Below are 18660 nucleotides of genomic sequence, written 5' to 3'. Positions count from 1 at the left end.
TTTCACGTTGGCAAACTATGTTGGCGCTATGTTGGCGTTAAACTATGTTTTAAAACTAATTAAAACTAATTTGCGATTCATCGTAACTGCGATATGCGACCTTCCGGACAGTCAAATGAGGACGTCACTTCCGGACTTACGGATAGTCATAGTGACGACGTACTGATGCTGAACGTGGCGAGCAGACGCTGTAAGGTACGATCGATTGTAGTACACGTTTATAATAACTCTGCCGATACAGGCCCGATTAACTGCAGCGCCATCCGAGCTGCGGCGTCGGGACGATACATTCATTGTACGGTCACATCACGCACTTACGGGCACGCCCATGGGCCCATGGGCACGCCCTTGCATGCATGGGCGAAGACATTTTTTTTTTTTTTTTGGCAAGGAACGGGCACCCACGTACGGGCACGTCCTAGTATTTACAATGCACAGAACTTAACTTTTATTACAATTCTATGACCCAGGACCTGTACTTTAGGAAGAAATTGGAGGAGAGAAAAACACACTCAAATGGCACTTGCTGCTTGCATCTTGCATTTTACGTCTTCTGTGTGCGGCTAACAAAACCGGCTGGCCCTGACCGGCATACAGGCCATATGAAGCATCAGGGCCATCTAAGCTTCCATCTTCACAACTAGCACACAATGCTTTTTCATTGGCCAGCAGGGCCACTCTTATGTGGTCCAACTGCGTGGCATCAATGCCACTCAACAAGTGGTCCGAAGGTGCAAGATGATTTTGCAGCAAGATGCTGCACAGCAGAGGTGCGAGATTTTTTTTTTTTTTTTTTTTTTGTATATTGAATCGAGGCTCGTGAAAGAGCTAACATTTACTTCACAAACAAATCGACCAGACAAACAAAATACACAAAAAGAGGGAGCGGAAGACAAGATGGGGAGAGAAGGGGAAGCACACAAACACAACATCCGAGAGCAGGGAGATGCGTGGAAGGGAGAGGGCCCGGGGGGAGGAGGCATGGGAAGGGGGGGGGGGGGAGGGAGAAGTATAAAGCACAAGGACACCAAGGACTTCCAGGACAGAAGTTGGTATTTCAAAAAGGGGAATTGGGGTGAAATTAGCGGGGGTAGAAAAGATCAAGGTTTTGGATGGGGGAAGATAAGAGATGGTGGTGAACAGCTGTTTTAAAGACTTGGAGAGTGGAGTGGGATTGAAGAGAGTGAGGGAGTTTGTTCCAGAGGTGGGAGAAAAGAGGAATGAAGGAGTGAAGGTGAGCAGAGAGTCTTGATTTTGGCAGTTTAACCAAAAGAGGGTTGCAGGCGGATCTTGTGCGACCTGTAGGAATATTTGCGGGACAGAGCCCAGAGAGAGCTGGGGGGGCAAGGCCAGAGAGGAGTCGGTAGAAGACGGAAAGACCACCAAACCTGCCTGCGGTGAGTGAGTGAGAGGCCCTTGGAGTTAGCTTCATCGCGGGAGATTCCAATGATTCTGAATGCTTTGGTTTCAACAGCGCGAAGGCGAGCTAGGTGTGAGGCAGGAGCACCAGCCCAGAGGGGAGAGCAGTATTCCATTGAGCTGCGGATGAAAGCCTTGTATGTGGTGAGGAGCTCAGGTGTGCCAAGGAAGGACTTCGCACGACGGAGGATGCCCAGTCGGCGACTGGCTTTGGAGGCCAGATTTGAAATGTGGTTTTTCCAGGAAAGATCATGGCAGATAGTGAGACCCAAAAGCTTGAGTGACAGAACTTCTTGGAGAGGATTATTCAGAAAGTGGATGGGAGGGTTGTCCAGTCGGTCTTTTCGGAGAGACATCGTAAGAGTGTGAGATTTGTCAGGATTGAAAGACATGTTCCACTTGTTTGCCCAGCTTGTGGTCCATAAGTGTGACAAGGGTGCAGCAAAATGGGTTTGGCAGCAAAGTGCTGCACAGTTCGGCTGCACAGATGTAACGGACATGGCAGCAAGGTGCTGCACAGTTCGGCCTCCAAAATGGTCCTGGGGCGGGGAGGGAAGACGAAACGCAACAAGCAAAATGGAAAGGACACAGTGGCTCGGCTCTCGCTGCCACGTGCGAGGCGCCGCCATTTTCTTCCCCTGCTGCCGCACCCTCATCAACGTCCTCCACTACCAACTGTCCCTGCAGGTCCTGGGTCATCAGTTCTTCCTCATATACTACCCCCACTGGCATTTGACCGCCTTGGCCAGCCATCGTACGAATATAATTTGGTTCTTAAACTAAATTTCATGCGCTCGTAATTTCGAGTGCATGAAGCGCACTCTAGGTCCAATTATATCCCACTCCCGACACCAATTTGTTGCAGATCTCTCGAAGCCCGTCGACGAACATAGGGGGGGGGGGGGTTAATCCCCTTTTCCCCTTCGGGTCTTCGAGTCCACGAGGCCGAGTCACCACTCCCGTAGCGATGCGTGCGGAAGGGTATCGGTCGACTTCACTCACCACGCTGCCACCAAAACGGGGACTGGACTTCGCACAAGCCACGCTAATCGGATACGCCCGAGCAGTTTGCGTATCACGTGACTCGTGCCGTTACTTTTATTGAACCTGATTCAAGCGGTTTTATTCGTGCGATGCTAGGCCAACAGATGGAAATGACGGGAACGGTCAAATGGAAGAAAGAACAGGTTTATTTACAGCTATACAAGGCGAAGAGACACAGAGCAGGCTTAATCAGTCTTAACTTTATCGCCCAGACACGGGCCCACTCACTCACGCAGGGAAAAGGAGGAAGGAAGGACAGTTTGCGCTCCAAACGCGCCTTGACGCCGGTCGCTCCGGGACAGCTCGCCGGGCGTGGTCCTCCGATGTTCCCAGCTTGTATGCTGGGAGCGCAGGCAGGGAGATCTCGCGTCTGTGGCCTGGAATGGATCGTCTCCACAAGCGCGTTAACACAGGCGGCAGCAGAGCACAGGGCACGGGGGATAGTTCGTGTAAAGAGAGTATAACAAGCATCCGAATTCGCTCATGCTGGGACAAAAGCTCTGACTGGGAGACTCTCTCTCTGACTCAGGGGCTGGGCGACTCTCTCACTCTCTCTCCTCTCTCTGATTCTCTCTCACTCTCTCTCCTCTGACGCGGGGGGGGGGGGGGGGGGGGGGGGGGGCGGGGGGGGCTCGGGTCAGGGTTTTATATGGCCCCCTCCCAGCCTTACCCAAATGTTCCAGCCCCTCCTCTCGCTGCCGTTGTGAGCCACTCCCCTTGAGCTCCGATTGGCCGCTCGCCGCCTACCAGCCACCCCTTGCAGCTCCTCCTTCGGCCTTGCCAGACTTGTTCCAGGCCCAGCACATGGCATTCGAGCCCAAAGAACACCTAACTCACTGGCCTGCTCAACGCAAACTAACACAGGAAAGGAGACTACGCTTACATTTACTAAGAAATAACTGAACTAAAGCGAGGCTACATGTTGTGGTGCAACTACCTATGAGGGGGGTCATTCTTTATTCACAAAACCGCAACAATATATATATATATAATTGTGTATATATACTGTATATATACATATATTTATTTATATATTTCTAGACCTAAGACCCATTAGACCGCTTATACCGCTCAGACCACTTGACCCTTTAGACGCCATTAGACGCATTAAACCCCTTCGGACCTAACTACTTTTGGAACATACTCCTTTGACCCTTTAGAAGCTTTTATCCGCACACCACATAAACGTCTAAGGTGTCTTCTTGCAATATACAGACAATACTCAATCGATGGGCAAACCTAACTCACCCGAAATGTGGGTACTCTGCTAGTTTGGCCATAATTTGCATATTGGGTTGCTGAAGTGGTTCACCAATCCAAACCTCGAAGCCTATAGTTTTCAAGGTAAAAGGGTGAAAGGTCAAGATCACATAAAATCGTCAATTTACATCCTATTGACTTGAAATTTGAACACAATTTGCATTTTGGGTCAATAAATTGGTTCACCAATCAAAAACTAGAAGCTGTTTTGAACCAAATTGCTGTTTCCATGGCAACTACTGTATTCTTTATTTGTATATCGCAAGTATTGTGCTATGCATGACATAGTTCCTGTTTGTTTGCAATTCTGTCTATTTTCTCCTGAACTACTTGACCAGGACCATAAAACCCATTTCATTATATGAGGTGTTTTTTGTGCATTCCCGGTTGTGTCGTTCCTTTTTTTCATTATGGATGAGCGAGTATGTTTTCATTTTTATTCTACTTTACCAACACACACAACGTTGTTGTTGTTGTTGTTGTTGTTGTTGTTGTTGTTGTTGTGTACTTTACCATTCATTTAGCTCACTTAATCACTAATTTTGCTGAAGAATCACGGGATGGTGGAATCTCACGAGATTGTGATTTTTAACGTCGTTTCGTCGTTATTTCATTTTAATGTTGTTCTTAACAAATGGGAACGTGGGAATGGGAATGGGAATGGGAACAAATGGGAAAAGTGGGAATGGGAATGGGAATGGTCCACTAAAGGTGGTTTAACAAATGGGAACGTTGTTAAGAACGGGAAGTAGGGGGGAGGGAAGGACATTGAGTTGGGGTGAGGGAAGGATAGAGTTGGGAGAGGAAGATTGAGGAATTGGCGGAGAGGGGTGGGGAGGGTTGAGGAATTTGGGGATGGAGCGGTTTGAAGATTTGGGTTGGGGTGGGAGCTTGAGTACTTAGGGTTGGGAGAGGGGGGTTGCAGATTTGGAGTTGGGGGGGGGGGGGTGGGGGGAGGGGTTGTGGGGTTTAATCAAGCATCAACTTTCGGGAGCACATTGCCAGACAATATTAAATTCCCATGATATTGTTACAGACGCGGTTGTGGATGTTGGTTTACCGAGCGGTTTGGTATGACCGCGTCTGCACAGTTTACCCGATTATACTCGAACGTTGGCCGAGTCGCGCTACGCTAAATCAATTGAGGAAAGGACACAACGGCTGGGTTAAATGACACGACACCAGGGGTACAGTTCTCAAGACCTCCGGAGGAGGTTATAATATTTCGGAACGTTGAGATTACAAGGACAAGAGGTACAGCATAGGAAGGTAGGCACTTAGACACACTTATCTTATTCCCGACAGACCACAGATAAACGGGACAAGACTGACTCACACAGGGATTGATGGCAAGGAAGGGCAGGTAGTCGAGGCTCAAGGTGCACCTTGGCTTAGGGGCAGAATCGACCCGGTCCGGTCCAGAGATGCGGGAGGTCTCTCAGCGCTCGGAGGTGGCGACTTCTCTTTCCAAGCTGGGGGCGCATCTGACGTCACGTCCGGTAAGTCGCTGCGTATATCCAGCGGGGAGTGACACGCCCTCGGCTCGTTAGCTCCGCCCCAGATGGAATCGGCCCGTTGCTTCTTATTGGGTGCGGGGGGTTACCGGGCTCCGCCCTTGACGAGGGGCCGACAGTCAGCCCCTTCGTGGTAACCCCGTCGGCGCACATGGGCAATGGCGGCTAACCAAGCCGGAGTGAGGACGCACACTCCCCGCGCGCTGTTGTTGTAGTTGTTGTTGTTGTTTCATGAGGAAGATGGGAGGAGGTATGGGGAGGTCCTAAACTCACTACTGGTGCCATACAATCACATTCTGGTGCAACGAAGAGTCAGAATTAATGGAAACGAGTCCTTAACTGACATAGACTAAGAATAACTAGCAAGATGTCCTATAGTTGTCTACGTGAGATGCGGTGAACCTGGGCACGACATTTAATGGGGGAAAAAGGGGAAGGTCGGGTCTACAGAGTTGTTTACAGACAATGGGACTAGGGAATGGGGGATTGGGGATAGTTGGGGAGTATTGGGGAAATAGGGGAATATTTACAAGCGGATATGGAGGCCAAATCCCATATCCGCAACAATATATTAAATGTTCTTTGCATAATATTGTTGGTGACATTTTCCATTATGCGGAATTTTTGAGGATACCTGCTTGTAAAATATATGAATTGGTCTCCGTCAACTCCACTTTGATCCAATGTTGCTCATTTAAGTATCCTGTTCCAGTCTATCTCACCGCCCACGATGAACACGCTTGTTTGTTTTTCTTTTCAGCTACTCTGCATGGTAATCCTGGGCTGCAGGCCCTGTGGGACGATGAAAAGCAGCGACGACGTGACAGGAACCGATCGTCTCAGATCAGGGAGCCGCCCTCACCAGGCAAGAACCACGACCGGCACAACCACATCTGCACCACATAGTTGTGCGACAGGAATGGTCATCAAGCTATGAACACGTTTAGTTTACACATGGTGTGTCGGTATAAGACCTTTTAACATATTACTAACCCTGCTGTTGTGGTATCACAATTACATCATGGAACAGGAATTGTAAAACACTTGTTTAAAACTTGTGTAAAACACACACAGTAAAACACTTGTAAAACACGTAAGTCCACAATTTTGGTATATCCCTGTACAAAGGTTGTGCAGGGTTGTGGAACGTCGCTCATATCCTCACACGACGTTTATTAAATACCTAATCTGAAAACAACAACAACAGCAAAAAATTTGCCTGCAGATTGAAGTGAGGCCGAATGTGTATTTTTTTACTCATTCAGTGAATGATTTATTTTCCAGAACGTAAGGTTGTGGAGATATTTGAGAGCGAAAAGAAGTATTTGGATGAAATTCGTGAAATCCTTCATACTTCGAATGCTGTGTAAGTATAAGGGAGTGGAAATGGTAAAGAAGAAGAACCACTTTACATTACTTGCTATATATCACATGACTGAACCAGGAAGGATGCATAACAATAACAAAATCTTAATTACAGAATGAAATAAAAAATGTTATTATTTATTTGACTAAAATACGCAATTTGGGGTCTGTCTGTCTGACCACGATACATTCCGTCGTTAATTCTCCAATCTCAACCAAACTTGACAGGAGGACTATGGGTCACATGATGTACAGTGCATTCAGAAAGTATTCAGACCCCTTCACTTTTTTCACATTTTGTTATGTTGCAGCCTTTTACTGAAATCGTTTAAATTCATTTTTACCCTCATCAATCTACACTCGATACCCCATAATGACAATTAGAGAACAGGATTTTAGAAAGTTTTGTAAATTTATTAAAAAGAAAAAACTGAAATATCACATTTACATAAGTATTCAGACCCTTTGCTATGACACTTGAAATTTAGCTCAGGTGCCTCCCATTGCATTGAGTGGCCAGACGGAAGCCAAACAGTTCAATCTTGTTTTCATCAGACCACAGAATCTTGTTTCTCACAGTCTGAGAGTCCTTTCGGTGCTTTTTTGCAAACTTCAAGCGGGCTTTCATGTGTCTTTCACTGAGGAGAGGCTTCCGTCTGGCCACTCTGCCATAAAGCCCAGATCGGTGGAGTGTTGCAGTGATGGTTGTCCTTCTGGAAGTTTCTCCCATCTCCACACAGGATCTCTGGAGCTCAGCCAGAGTGCCCATCGGGTTCTTGGTCACCTCTCTTACCAAGGCCCTTCTCCTCCGATTGCTCAGTATGGCCGGGCGGCCAGCTCTAGGAAGAGTCCTGGTTGTTCCAAACGTCTTCCATTTACGAATTATGGAGGCCACTGTGCTCTTGGGAACCTTCATTGCAGCAGAGATTTTTTTGTCGGCTTCCCCAGATCTGTGCCTCGACACAATCCTGTCTCTGAGCTCTGCAGGCAGTATCGACCTCATGGCTTGGTTTTTGCTCTGATATGCATTGTCAGCTGTGAGACCTTATATAGTCAGGTGTGTGCCTTTCCAAATCATGTCCAATCAATTAAATTTACCACAGGTGGACTCCAATCAAGGTGTAGAAACATCTCAAAGTTGATCAAGAGCAATGGGAGGCACCTGAGCTAAATTTCAAGTGTCATAGCAAAGGGTATGAATACTTATGTCAATGTGATATTTCAGTTTTTTTGGTTCACGAGTTATCAAACAGAGTGACCACTATATTCGTCATGGGTATGTGTCTGTCTGTCTGTCCGCAGCATAACTACCCGATGATATCATCCGATCTTCATGAAACTTGGGTGGGAGGTTGATATCATGATCTAGTTGTGTCCTGCCTGGAGTGGGCGTATTGCGCCCATTGTGGGCGGAGCCACACCCGAAAAAGATGTCTTCTTAGGGGGTAATCAATTTCAAGCTACATCTTCTCTGAGGGGTTTGGTGGAATCTGACAGGGGTTTCGATATTTGGTTCGGCCACTTTCATGTGTCTAGCCCCACGGCGCTCGATTTTTCATTTTCGCCCCAAGGTCAAGGTCACAAGGTCACGAAATTTATAAAAGTCGATTTTTGATGGTTTTATTACATTGTTCGCTTCCTGGTAGGGTGAAATGTCGTACATGTTTTTATATTATCACATACATCATGAAATACAAGTTTTCCAACAAATTTCAGAATATTCGACCTTTGACCTTTGAAGGTCACAAAGGTCAAATTTTCAAAGTTGTCGGAATCGAACCGAATTTTCGGTATTGTGTGGCTGACTAACCTCATAACTGATTATACATTATTTTCTATCTCATTTCAAGGTCAGTAACCTTCGTTTTGGCATTTCAAGATCACAAAGGTCAAATTTTCAAAGTTGTCGGAATCGAACCGAATTTTCGGTATTGTGTAGCTAACAAACCTCGTAACTGATTATACATTATTTTCTATCTCATTTAAAGGTCAGTAACCTTCGTTTTGGCATTTCAAGGTCACAAAGGTCAAATTTTCAAAGTTGTCGGAATCGAACCGAATTTTCGGTATTGTGTAGCTAACTAGTCTCATAACAGATAATGCATTCCTATTTATATATTTTCAATGTCGGTTTTGACCTTTGTCATTGAATACCGCTCGCTCGTGAACCATCGTCGTCTCCTGCCTTGTCTTTTTAATAAATTTGCAAAAACTTTCGAAAATCCAGTTTTCTCTTTGTCACTATGGGGTATTGAGTGTAGATTGATGAGGGAAAAAATGAATTTAAACGATTTCAGCATAAGGCTGAAACATAACAAAATGTGAAAAAAGTGAAGGGTCTGAATACTTTCTGAATGTACTGCAGGTTGTGCCAATTGAATTTGTCCTGCCTAAGGGGGATTTTCTCTCTTGGGTGAAATATGTGTTAAGTTGTATATCCGTGTTAATTTAGCTAATCGGGGCGTTTTTTCAAGGCTGCTTCCAATAACAAAAGTAACTAGAATGGCACTCAATAGAGAGCATAACAAGCACAACAAGCCTGGTGAACAGTTTACGTTTTGTATCCCACTGATAGGCCGGATCTGGATTCGGAGCTGAACCAAAATCTAATCGGCTTGTTCTTGTCACCTAACAAACTCATCCACCAAGTTTATTCATAACTAGTCCATAACTTTTTTAAATATCATGTTATATATCGCTTTCACCCGATATCTCAATGGTGAAGAATCGCTTGAAAATTAAATAATTCTTGTAGCCGAATCCATATTCATATCTTCACCAAAAACGAAATGATTAGTCCTTTTCAAACACAACCTCTCCACCAAGTTTCGTCCAAATCCATCCATAACTTTTTGAGATATCCTGTTATATGTTGGTTATTGGTGAAGAGGTTGTGGTCCCATTCTTCCCCATCTCCCAATGGTGAAGAATCACTTAAAAAATTAAATAATTCTCATATCCGCATCCATATTCAGATCTTCACCAAAATCGAATCTGTTTGTCCTTGTCACACACACAACCTCTCCACCAAGTTTTGTCCAAATCCGTCCACAACTTTTTGAGATATCCTGCTATGTATCGTTTTTGGCCCTGTGCCCAAATGGTGAAGAATCACTTAAAAAATTATAGTAGCCGAATCCGAATCTTCACCAAAATCTAATCATTTCGTCCTTGTCACACATGCTACCTGTCTGCCAAATGTCATCCGAATCTGTCCACAAATTTTTGAGATACCTTGTTCACAAACAGACAGACAAACAAACAAACAGACAAACAAACAGACAGACAAACAGGGGTGAAAACATAACCTCCATCCACCTTTGATGACGGAGGTAATAACAACACTAATTAGTAATAGTATAATATTGTTGCGGGAATGATCTTTAATATTTAATATTAAAGATCATTTCCACAACAATATTATACTTTTGTTGTGGGAATGATTTTCTCTGCAGACCTGGATAAAATCACAGACTGGTCAAACAAGTGGAACATGTCTTTCAATCCTGACAAATCTCACACTCCCACTTTGTCTCTCCGAAAAGACCGACTGGACAACCCTCCCATCCACTTTCTGAATAATCCTCTCCAAGAAGTTCTGTCACTCAAGCTCTTGGGTCTCACTATCTGCCATGATCCTTCCTGGGAAAACCACATTTCCAAGCTGGCCTCCAAAGCCAGTCGCTGACTGGGCATCCTGCGTCGTGCGAAGTCCTTCCTTGGCACACCTGAGTTCCTCACCACATACAAGGCTTTCATCCACAGCTCAATGGAATACTGCTCTCCCCTCTGGGCCGGTGCTCCTGCCTCACACCTAGCTCGTCTTCACGCTGTTGAAACCAAAGCGTTCAGAATCATTGGAATCTCCTGTGATGAAGCTGAGTCTGAGGGCCTTTCACTCTCTCACCGCAGGCGGGTTGGTGGGCTTGCTGTCTTCTACCGACTCCTCTCCGGCCTGGCTCCCCCAGCTCTGTCTGTGCTCTGTCCCCCAAATATTCCTGCAGGATGCACAAGATCTGCCAGCAACCCTTTTCTGGTGAAACTTCCAAAATCAAGACTCTCTGCTCACTTTCACTCCTTCATTCCTCTTTTCTCCCACCTCTGGAACAAACTCCCCCACTCTCTTCAATCCAACTCCTCCCTCCAGGTCTTCAAATCAGCTGTTCACCACCATCTCTAATCTTCCTCCATCCAAAACCTTGATCTTTTCCACCCCTGTTAAAACACCCCAAATCCACCTTTTTCAAATTCCAACTTCTTTCCTGAAATTCCTGGTAGTGTCCACTTGTTTTATATTGTGTACCCCTTCCCCACCCTCCTCCCTTCCACAGATCTCCCGATGTCCCTGTTCTCTACTGTTGTTGTGCTCGTGTGCTACCCTCTCGCTCCCCGTCTTGTTTCCCGTTCCCTTTATTATATGTTTTATGGGTCCGTTTATGTTTCTGTGTTTAATGTGTTAGCTCTTGCACGACCTCGACTTTGTATTTTTAAAAAACCCAAAAAACCACACACACTGCCATTTATTATTATAGATATAACATTAATACAGGGTCTAGCACGATGGCCTAGAGGTACGCACACCCGCCTCAGCCATCTAGCCTGCGTTTGAATCCCAACCCCGCTATAAACTGCCGTCCCAGCGTTACACAGGCAGGGTGATCCATTTGTGTGCGTGCCGTCCCTCAGATGGATGTGAAACTAGACATCCTGTCTGCTGGCAGTAATTGTCGTACGTTAAAGGTCCCACGGTGTCTTTCCTAAAGAGTAGGAAAGATATCACCGGCATCCTGAACAAATTATAAAATTCATACCTTGACCTTTGTTGAATGTCAGGCCTGGCCAGCCAGTTTGTGAAAGACTTCGACTCATCTTCCGGTATCCAACCCTACAAGAATGTGGGTATAATTTCGAATAATATTGCCATTCAAGAATTATAATAACTGGTGAGATACCCATGCTACGCACGGGTGTGAGGCCAGAAGCAAACAGGCAATGCAGACACGGTGAAAGCTAAAGCATGAAACCAATAAATTCCACATTCCTGTAGCACCTACAGTCGCACGTCAGACATGGACAGCAAGTTTGTGAAGGACTTCCATGAAAAACGTACCCATTCGCAAACAAACGGGTACGTTCACGTGTAGAAACTTCGATCATGGGTCTGTGGCGAATCTGCATGTGGTGATCCGCTAAGTTCACGTTCAGAAAGTAGAAACCATCACGGCATGTCGTCATTCACTTGAAATCGATATCTCTTTTTTCATTCCAATCACAAATTAATCACAAAATAAACTTTTAACAACATTGTTAATGTTTCCTTCATTGTAAAAACTACCAAATCAACAGTTAAAATGATTTTGAGCCGATAGGTGTTACGGCCTTGGCAAGATCGATGGAGACAGCGATCTGTTAGCTTATACACTGCCCAAATAGCTATGTGGAATTCTCTCATGGAGAGATTAAACGTCGTTTGAACTTTGGCCGAGGTCATTATTTACTTTTAATGATGTTTATATCTGAATCAAAAAGAAGATAATTGGTTTTGGGTCGTCCTTTCCGCATATCTCGTGCGATTGTGAGTTGGAGAGGCGACCGTGATGGCGGGGAGGGGGTTGGCATTCTCTCAAGCAGGGATTCAACCCATGACCTTATAAAAGGTCTTTGTCCGAGGTCACCGAGTCCGATCGGTGCAGCTGTCCAGCGATCAGTGCAGCCATTTGTGCGGCACCCGGGAAAATAACGTTATGCGGGAGTCCAAACCTGAAAATGCTGGAGGCCAAAGCTGAAATTGGAAAAACAATATAGCCTATTTTACTCCAGGAGATCCCAGGATTACCCACCCAAAATATTGTTGCGATCGGTTCAGCCGTTTTTGCGGTACCTTCGAACGGACAGACAGACGGACGGACATTTGGTGAATTATAGTAAGACGAGTGGGGTCACCCGTGGGAATCCCACGGGCATGGACGTGTGTGACGTTTCGACATATTGAGTTAGATGCTGCACCTGCACATTCAGTTTCACAAAATGGTTACTGGCAATTTATCAGATGCACAAATGATGTCATCTGCACAATGTATTTACTTCTGATAACATGTGAATGCATGTGCATGCTCACACACACACACACATACACACACTCACACATATATATATATATATATATTGTTGCGAATATGGAATTTGGCCTCCATATCCGCTTGTAAATATTCCCCTATTTTCTCCAATACTCCCCAACTTTCCCCAATCCCCCATTCCCTAGTCCCATTGCATGTAAATAACAATCAGTAGAGCCGACCTTCCCCTTATTCCCCCATTAAATGTCGTGCCCAGGTCCACCGCACCACACGTAGCCAACTTTCGGACATCTTCCTAGTTATTCTTAATCTATGTCAGTTAAGGCCTCGTTTCCATTAATTATGACTCTTCGTTGCACCAGAATGTGATTATATGGCATCAGTAGTGAGTTTAGGACCTTTCCCATACCTCCTCCCATCTTCTTCCCCAAACAACAACAATAACAACAACTACAACAACAATTACAACAACAACAGAGGGGATGGCGGCGGAGCGGGGGAGGATGCGTCCTCACACCGGCTCGATTAGCTCCAGACCATGCGCTCCACGGGGTTACCCCGAAGGGGCTGGCTGTCAGCTCCTCGTCGGGGGCGGAGCCAGTAACCCCCCCCGCACGCACCCAATGAGAAGCAACGTGCCGATTCCACGAGGCGGAGCTAACGAGCCGAGGGCGTGTCACTCCCCGCCGGATATACGCGGCCACGCGCCGGATGTGACGTCAGATGCGCCCCCAGCTGGAGAAAGACGGACCTGCGAGCGCTGAAACAGATGCGCCTGAGTTTGGAGAGGCCTGAGAAAGAACGTCACCTCTGAGCGCTGCGACGAGACCTCCCCGCATCTCTGGACCGAACCGTGTACCCTGCTTTGAGCCAAGAGTGCACCTTGAGCCATCGCTATCTGCCTTTCCTAGCCATCAAACCCCGTGTGAGTCAGTTTTTGTCCTGTTTCTCTGTGGTCTGTCGGGAATAATATAAGGTTGTGTCTAAGTGCCTGTCTTCCTATGATGTACCTCTTGTAGTTGTAATCTAACCTTCCGCCTTAATATAACCTCCTCCGGAGGTCTTGAGAACTGAACCCCTGGTGTCGTATTGTGTCATTATAACCCAGCCGGGTGTCTTCTCTTTCCTATTGAGCCAGCGTAGCGCGGCTTCGTCGACGTTCGAGTACAATCGGGTAATTTGTGCGGACACGGCGGCCATTCCGCTCGGCCCACCTTAACATCAAAGTCGTGTCCGTAACAATTGGTGTCGAGGAGTGGAATTCGAACCCGGGACTAAATTTATTAGGCCCAAATTTTGGGAGGGAAAATCGATTCGGAGCGCGTACTGCGCTCGACGAAATTATAACGAAAAAAAAAAATTGGATTTGTTTTACGAAACTCGAATTTTGCAAGTCGCGCTATGGCGGATCAAGACAGCTGGGGTCCGGTAAAGGAGAGTGAGGTAGGGTCGATCCAGGACCAAAATGAGGGACAGGAGGAGAGCGAAGCAGTGAGGGCGGCAGGTTCGCAAAATAGCGCCGTCACGCACGAAGAAGCGGGCGCGCAAAATGGCGCCTCGCTGGTCACCGCGCCCGCGACCGTAGCAGCGCCGCCGATGGATTGGGGCCTATTTATGGAACAAATAAAGGCGCTCATGGTCCAGACAAGTGAAGACCTGAGGAATGACTTGGGAAACCAAATGGGGGTAATGGGAAACCAAATGGGGGTAATGAGGGACGAAGCGAGGGCTCAGAGTGAGCAAATGGGGGTAATGAGGGACGAAGCGAGGGGTACCAGTGAGGGGTTAGACAATAATTTTGAGGAGTTAGACAAGAAATTTGGGAAGATAGACAATAATTTTGAGGGGTTAGACAACGGGATAAAAGAAGTGAAAAATGGGTTAATGGGGGTAGAAAATAGAATGGCTGCCCAGGAGAATCAGATAGAGGGAGTGAAAAATGGGTTAGAGGGGTTAGAAAACAGTATGGAAGGCAAATTGAGGGACATGAGGGACCAAGCGGAAAGGGAAGTTAAACAAATGGAGCAGCAGATAGAGGGGGTCAGAATGGGGGTAGAAACCAAACTGGATGCTCACAGGGAGGAAATGGAGCAGATGAGGGTGGCATCTGGGCAGGAGATGCAAGTGATGGGAGAGGAGATCAGAAGAGGAGTGAGTGAGGAGGTCGGAGGAGTGCGCGAGGAGGTGAGGCACTGTAAGGAGCACATGGAGAAGGAGGTGAGAAAGGGGACTGTAAAGTTACAAGGGGGCATAGAGGACCTGACGCAGGAGGTGGAGCAGCTGACGGTGGGACAAACGGAGTTAGTGGAGCAGGTTCAAAGGAACACTGCGGTATTAGGAGGTTTAAAAGCGACACAAAACGACATAAAAAACGACTTGATAGCGACGAAGAGGGAATGTCAGATGGTACGTGAGGGACTGACAACGAGGTTGGACGAGGTGATAGAGGTAATGGAGACGAAGGACCGGCAGGTGAGGACGCACCTGGAAACGGTCAAGGTAGCCTTGGAGGACGAGCTTGAGGAGACGTACCGGGGAATGAAAGAGGTGAAGCAGAAACTAGAAGAAGTGGAAGAGGGGATGAGCGAAATTAAGAAGCGACGGAGAGGGGATAAGAAAGAAATAAAAGAGGAGATAAAAGAATTGGTCCAAAGTCTGTGTTTGGATCGTGATGATGTGCTCATTAACCGGATGAGGGATTCGCAGGTGATGGAGGAGAAGCGAAGAGGAAGAGGACCCGGTGTAAGTGGTGACCAATATGGTCGTGCGTATGATGCGCCAGGGGATTTAAGAAGCTTGGGGATTGGTTTGGACCCGGGTGTTCGTGAGAGGCCGTTGGTGAAGTGTGCGACAGGTCTGGTGTGCGAAAAAGGAGGTGTGCGAGAAAGTCCGACTCTGGGGTGTATGAGGAAAGAGTGCGCTGTCAGAAGTAAGGAAGAGTGTCCACCTGTGGTGAGTGTTACAGAGGGTGTAACGGGAGAGTGTGCGCGAGAAAGGTGTGTGACGGACAGGTGCATGAGGAAAGAGTGCGCTGTCAGAAGTAAGGAAGAGTGTCCACCTGTGGTGAGTGTTACAGAGGGTGTAACGCAAGAGTGTGCGCGAGGAAGGTGTGTGACGGACAGGTGCATGGGGAAAGAGTGCGCTGTCAAAGGCAAGGAAGAATGCACACCTGTGGTGAGTGTTACAGAGGGTGTAACGCAAGAGTGTGCGCGAGGAAGGTGTGTGACGGACAGGTGCATGGGGAAAGAGTGCGCTGTCAAAGGCAAGGAAGAATGCACACCTGTGGTGAGTGTTACAGAGGGTGTAACGCAAGAGTGTGCGCGAGGAAGGTGTGTGACGGACAGGTGCATGGGGAAAGAGTGCGCTGTCAAAGGCAAGGAAGAATGCACACCTGTGGTGAGTGTTACAGAGGGTGTGACGGGAGAGTGTGCGCGAGGAAGGTGTGTGACGGACAGGTGCATGAGGAAAGAGTGCGCTGTCAAGAGTAAGGGTGAGTGCGCTGTCAAGAATGGAGGTGAAAGTAGTGGGAGTGACATGGAGCGTGAGTTAGTTGTGACAGGTGAACGAGGATGTACACCTGGGATGGAAGGATGCACACCTGGAATGGTAGAGCGTGAGTGGGAATGCACGCTGGAGTTGGTGGTGAGGCACGTGAGTGGGTGTGCGAATGAGAGCACACCTGTGATTGTCACAGAGGAGGTGACCGAGGAGGGGGCGCGAAGAGGTGTATTGGTGAGGTGTGCGAGCGACGAATGTGTGCCAAAGTGTTCGGTGGTCAGGTGTGTGACCAAGGCTGTGAGTGGAATGAGTGTACCTGGGTGTGTAAGGAAAGGTACGAGGAGCATGGGCACGGCTGGATGTGTGAGCAAGGAACGGGCTGCGGGGTGTAAGCGTCCAGGTGAAGCATCGACGTTACACGGGTTAGAGGTTAGAGCGACTTTTAGCCGAAGCAGGCCCTCGGTGCGTGCCGGGCCTCGCTTTGAACGGCCGCGTCCAGGCTCCACTAGGCGGAGCTGGCAGCCCGATAGAAAGGGTCGTCATGGCGACCACTTTTTGGTGAGACGTGCCGGCAGGTCGAGATCGGGGCATTGGATGGCTCCGTGCCGAGATGGTGCGTGGGATCTCGGCCCGGGTAAACCTCCTTCCCTGCACCGAATGCGGGACGCACCCAGCCGCTGGCACAGAACAACCAGCATTCATGGCTTGGCTTTACGAAGCCGGGCTTTGGACAGGAATTGGCGCACCGAGAGGTATTAGTGAGTCGACTGGGTGATGAGGTTAGTGTTTTGGACCCAAAATTAGAGAAAAGCAAAATTTGATGATTGGCAAAGGATTGGCAGAGTGATGATTGGTAATGGTACAGTGATTGGCAGATGATTGGCAAATTTGTAATTTGTTGAAATTTGATGTGCAAAATTGGTAGTGAGAGACCCCCGATGTGGTGGGATGGCAAATCCACCATCCCTCACAGGTGGGGGCAAAGGAGCAATAGTTTATGGGGTGTATGGCAGTGAAAACTAGCCCGGGTGGGTTAGGTTATATTGATAGGGCCCTAGAAGATGACATTAGGTGACGTTAAGATTAGTTAGTGACTGATACCTGTAGTGGGGACGCAGGTAGATTAGTATGGATGATAATGACGAGGGAGCGCAATAGTTTAAAGGGACGACTGGGAAGCGCAAGTTTCAGAAGGGAGTAGTTAGCTGAGATGATGCCGTGTTTGTGAGAATTGAACAGGTGTGATTGCACAGGTGTGCAACTGGACAGGTGTGATTGCACAGGTGTGCAACTGGACAGGTGTGTGGAGCAGTGTATGAGTAGTGAGTGTGTGGATCAGCGCGAATGCGCTTGGGGAGAGAAGGGTGCCGGTGGCACCAGGTGTGAGAGCACAGGTGTGCAAGTACAGGTGTGTGGAGAAAGTTGGAGTAAGTGGTACGGAGTGGTGTGCATGGTGCGAAGGTGTGGATGGGGGAAGAGTGGACCCCTTTCACGAGTACCCGGGGCGGGTAGTGTAAGTGTTAGGTAGAGGGTGCAGGTAAATTGTGGTTGGATATTGGCATTTGTGGTGCGGTTGCAGAATGGTGTTGTGAATGGGTGCATTAGTGTTGTGGAAATGGCTGGGCGTGTAGCCTGTTAGTGTGTGTAGTTGGTTGGGCACTCCACCACTGTGAGGATGTCGGCCAGGTGAGGCCGCAGGTGGGCTCTGGGAGCCGGTAGTTGTGAGTGGGTGCCTGAGGATCCCGGGTGTGGATCGGGCAGCCCAGTGCCAGAGAGGGCACGGAGTGGGGAGAGAGCCAGAGGGCCTTCCCCTGGTAGTTAGGTTAGGGTAAGGAGCAGGTAAGCTCGGAGGCAACTGCAGTGGTGGAGGGGTGCAGGTGGGTAGACCCACTGGGAGAGGTACACGCCACAGCCCAGAAATTGTACGAGGGCACCGGGAGATGAATCGGGGGAGTGAGACCCCAAATTGAAGAGCACCACAGTTTGGCCAATGGGAATTGGTTTTTAGAACCCATAGTGTAAGAGGGCCAATGGGTTGGCCGGAGAAAGACCCCGGGTAGTGTAAAGTTGTTAAAGTCATTTAGGAAATAGTTAGGATTGATGAACCTGTCGCACCATACGCAGCCACTTACCTGTGGTGATGATGATGACTCCACACCTGTGTTTTCTTTGTTTGTGTTGCAGAAATGAGAATTGCTGTTGGATTTGTGAGACGCATCACGACGTGGATGAGACATTGGGGTGATTCCATCTCTCCCTCCCTAGGAGGGACTGATGATGAATTGGTAATGGCAAATTATGATGTTGAGTTGGAGATGGCAAATTTTGATGAGAGTTGAAAATGGCAAATTTGATTGGTTAGGAGGGAGAGAAGACGAATTTGGTTTATGGGAGGAACGGGGAAGACAGTAGGGATGTTTGTTGATTTGTAAAGTAGATGTTTATGGGTAGTGTTGTGTTTTGTGGATACAGTAAGGGGTAAG

The 18660-nt window shown here is 47.7% G+C and overlaps 1 protein-coding gene across 2 annotated transcripts in view; it reads left to right on the top strand.

Moving 5' to 3' along the window:
* Window positions 1-18660, top strand: part of REV3L (REV3 like, DNA directed polymerase zeta catalytic subunit) — a 176476-nt gene that overhangs the window by 64301 nt on the left and 93515 nt on the right. For both annotated transcript variants that reach the window (XM_068116559.2, XM_078778541.1), the window contains exons 7-8: window positions 5998-6102; window positions 6522-6603. In XM_068116559.2, coding sequence (XP_067972660.2) covers window positions 5998-6102; window positions 6522-6603 — 187 coding nt within the window. The remainder of the gene's footprint in view (window positions 1-5997; window positions 6103-6521; window positions 6604-18660) is intronic.

Source organism: Myxine glutinosa, chromosome 5 (assembly GCF_964187855.1).
Source record: "Myxine glutinosa chromosome 5, kmMyxGlut1.1, whole genome shotgun sequence".
Lineage (NCBI taxonomy): Eukaryota > Metazoa > Chordata > Myxini > Myxiniformes > Myxinidae > Myxine > Myxine glutinosa.
The sequence above is the reverse complement of the archived record's forward strand: the minus strand, read 5'-3'. Positions and strand labels throughout refer to the sequence as shown.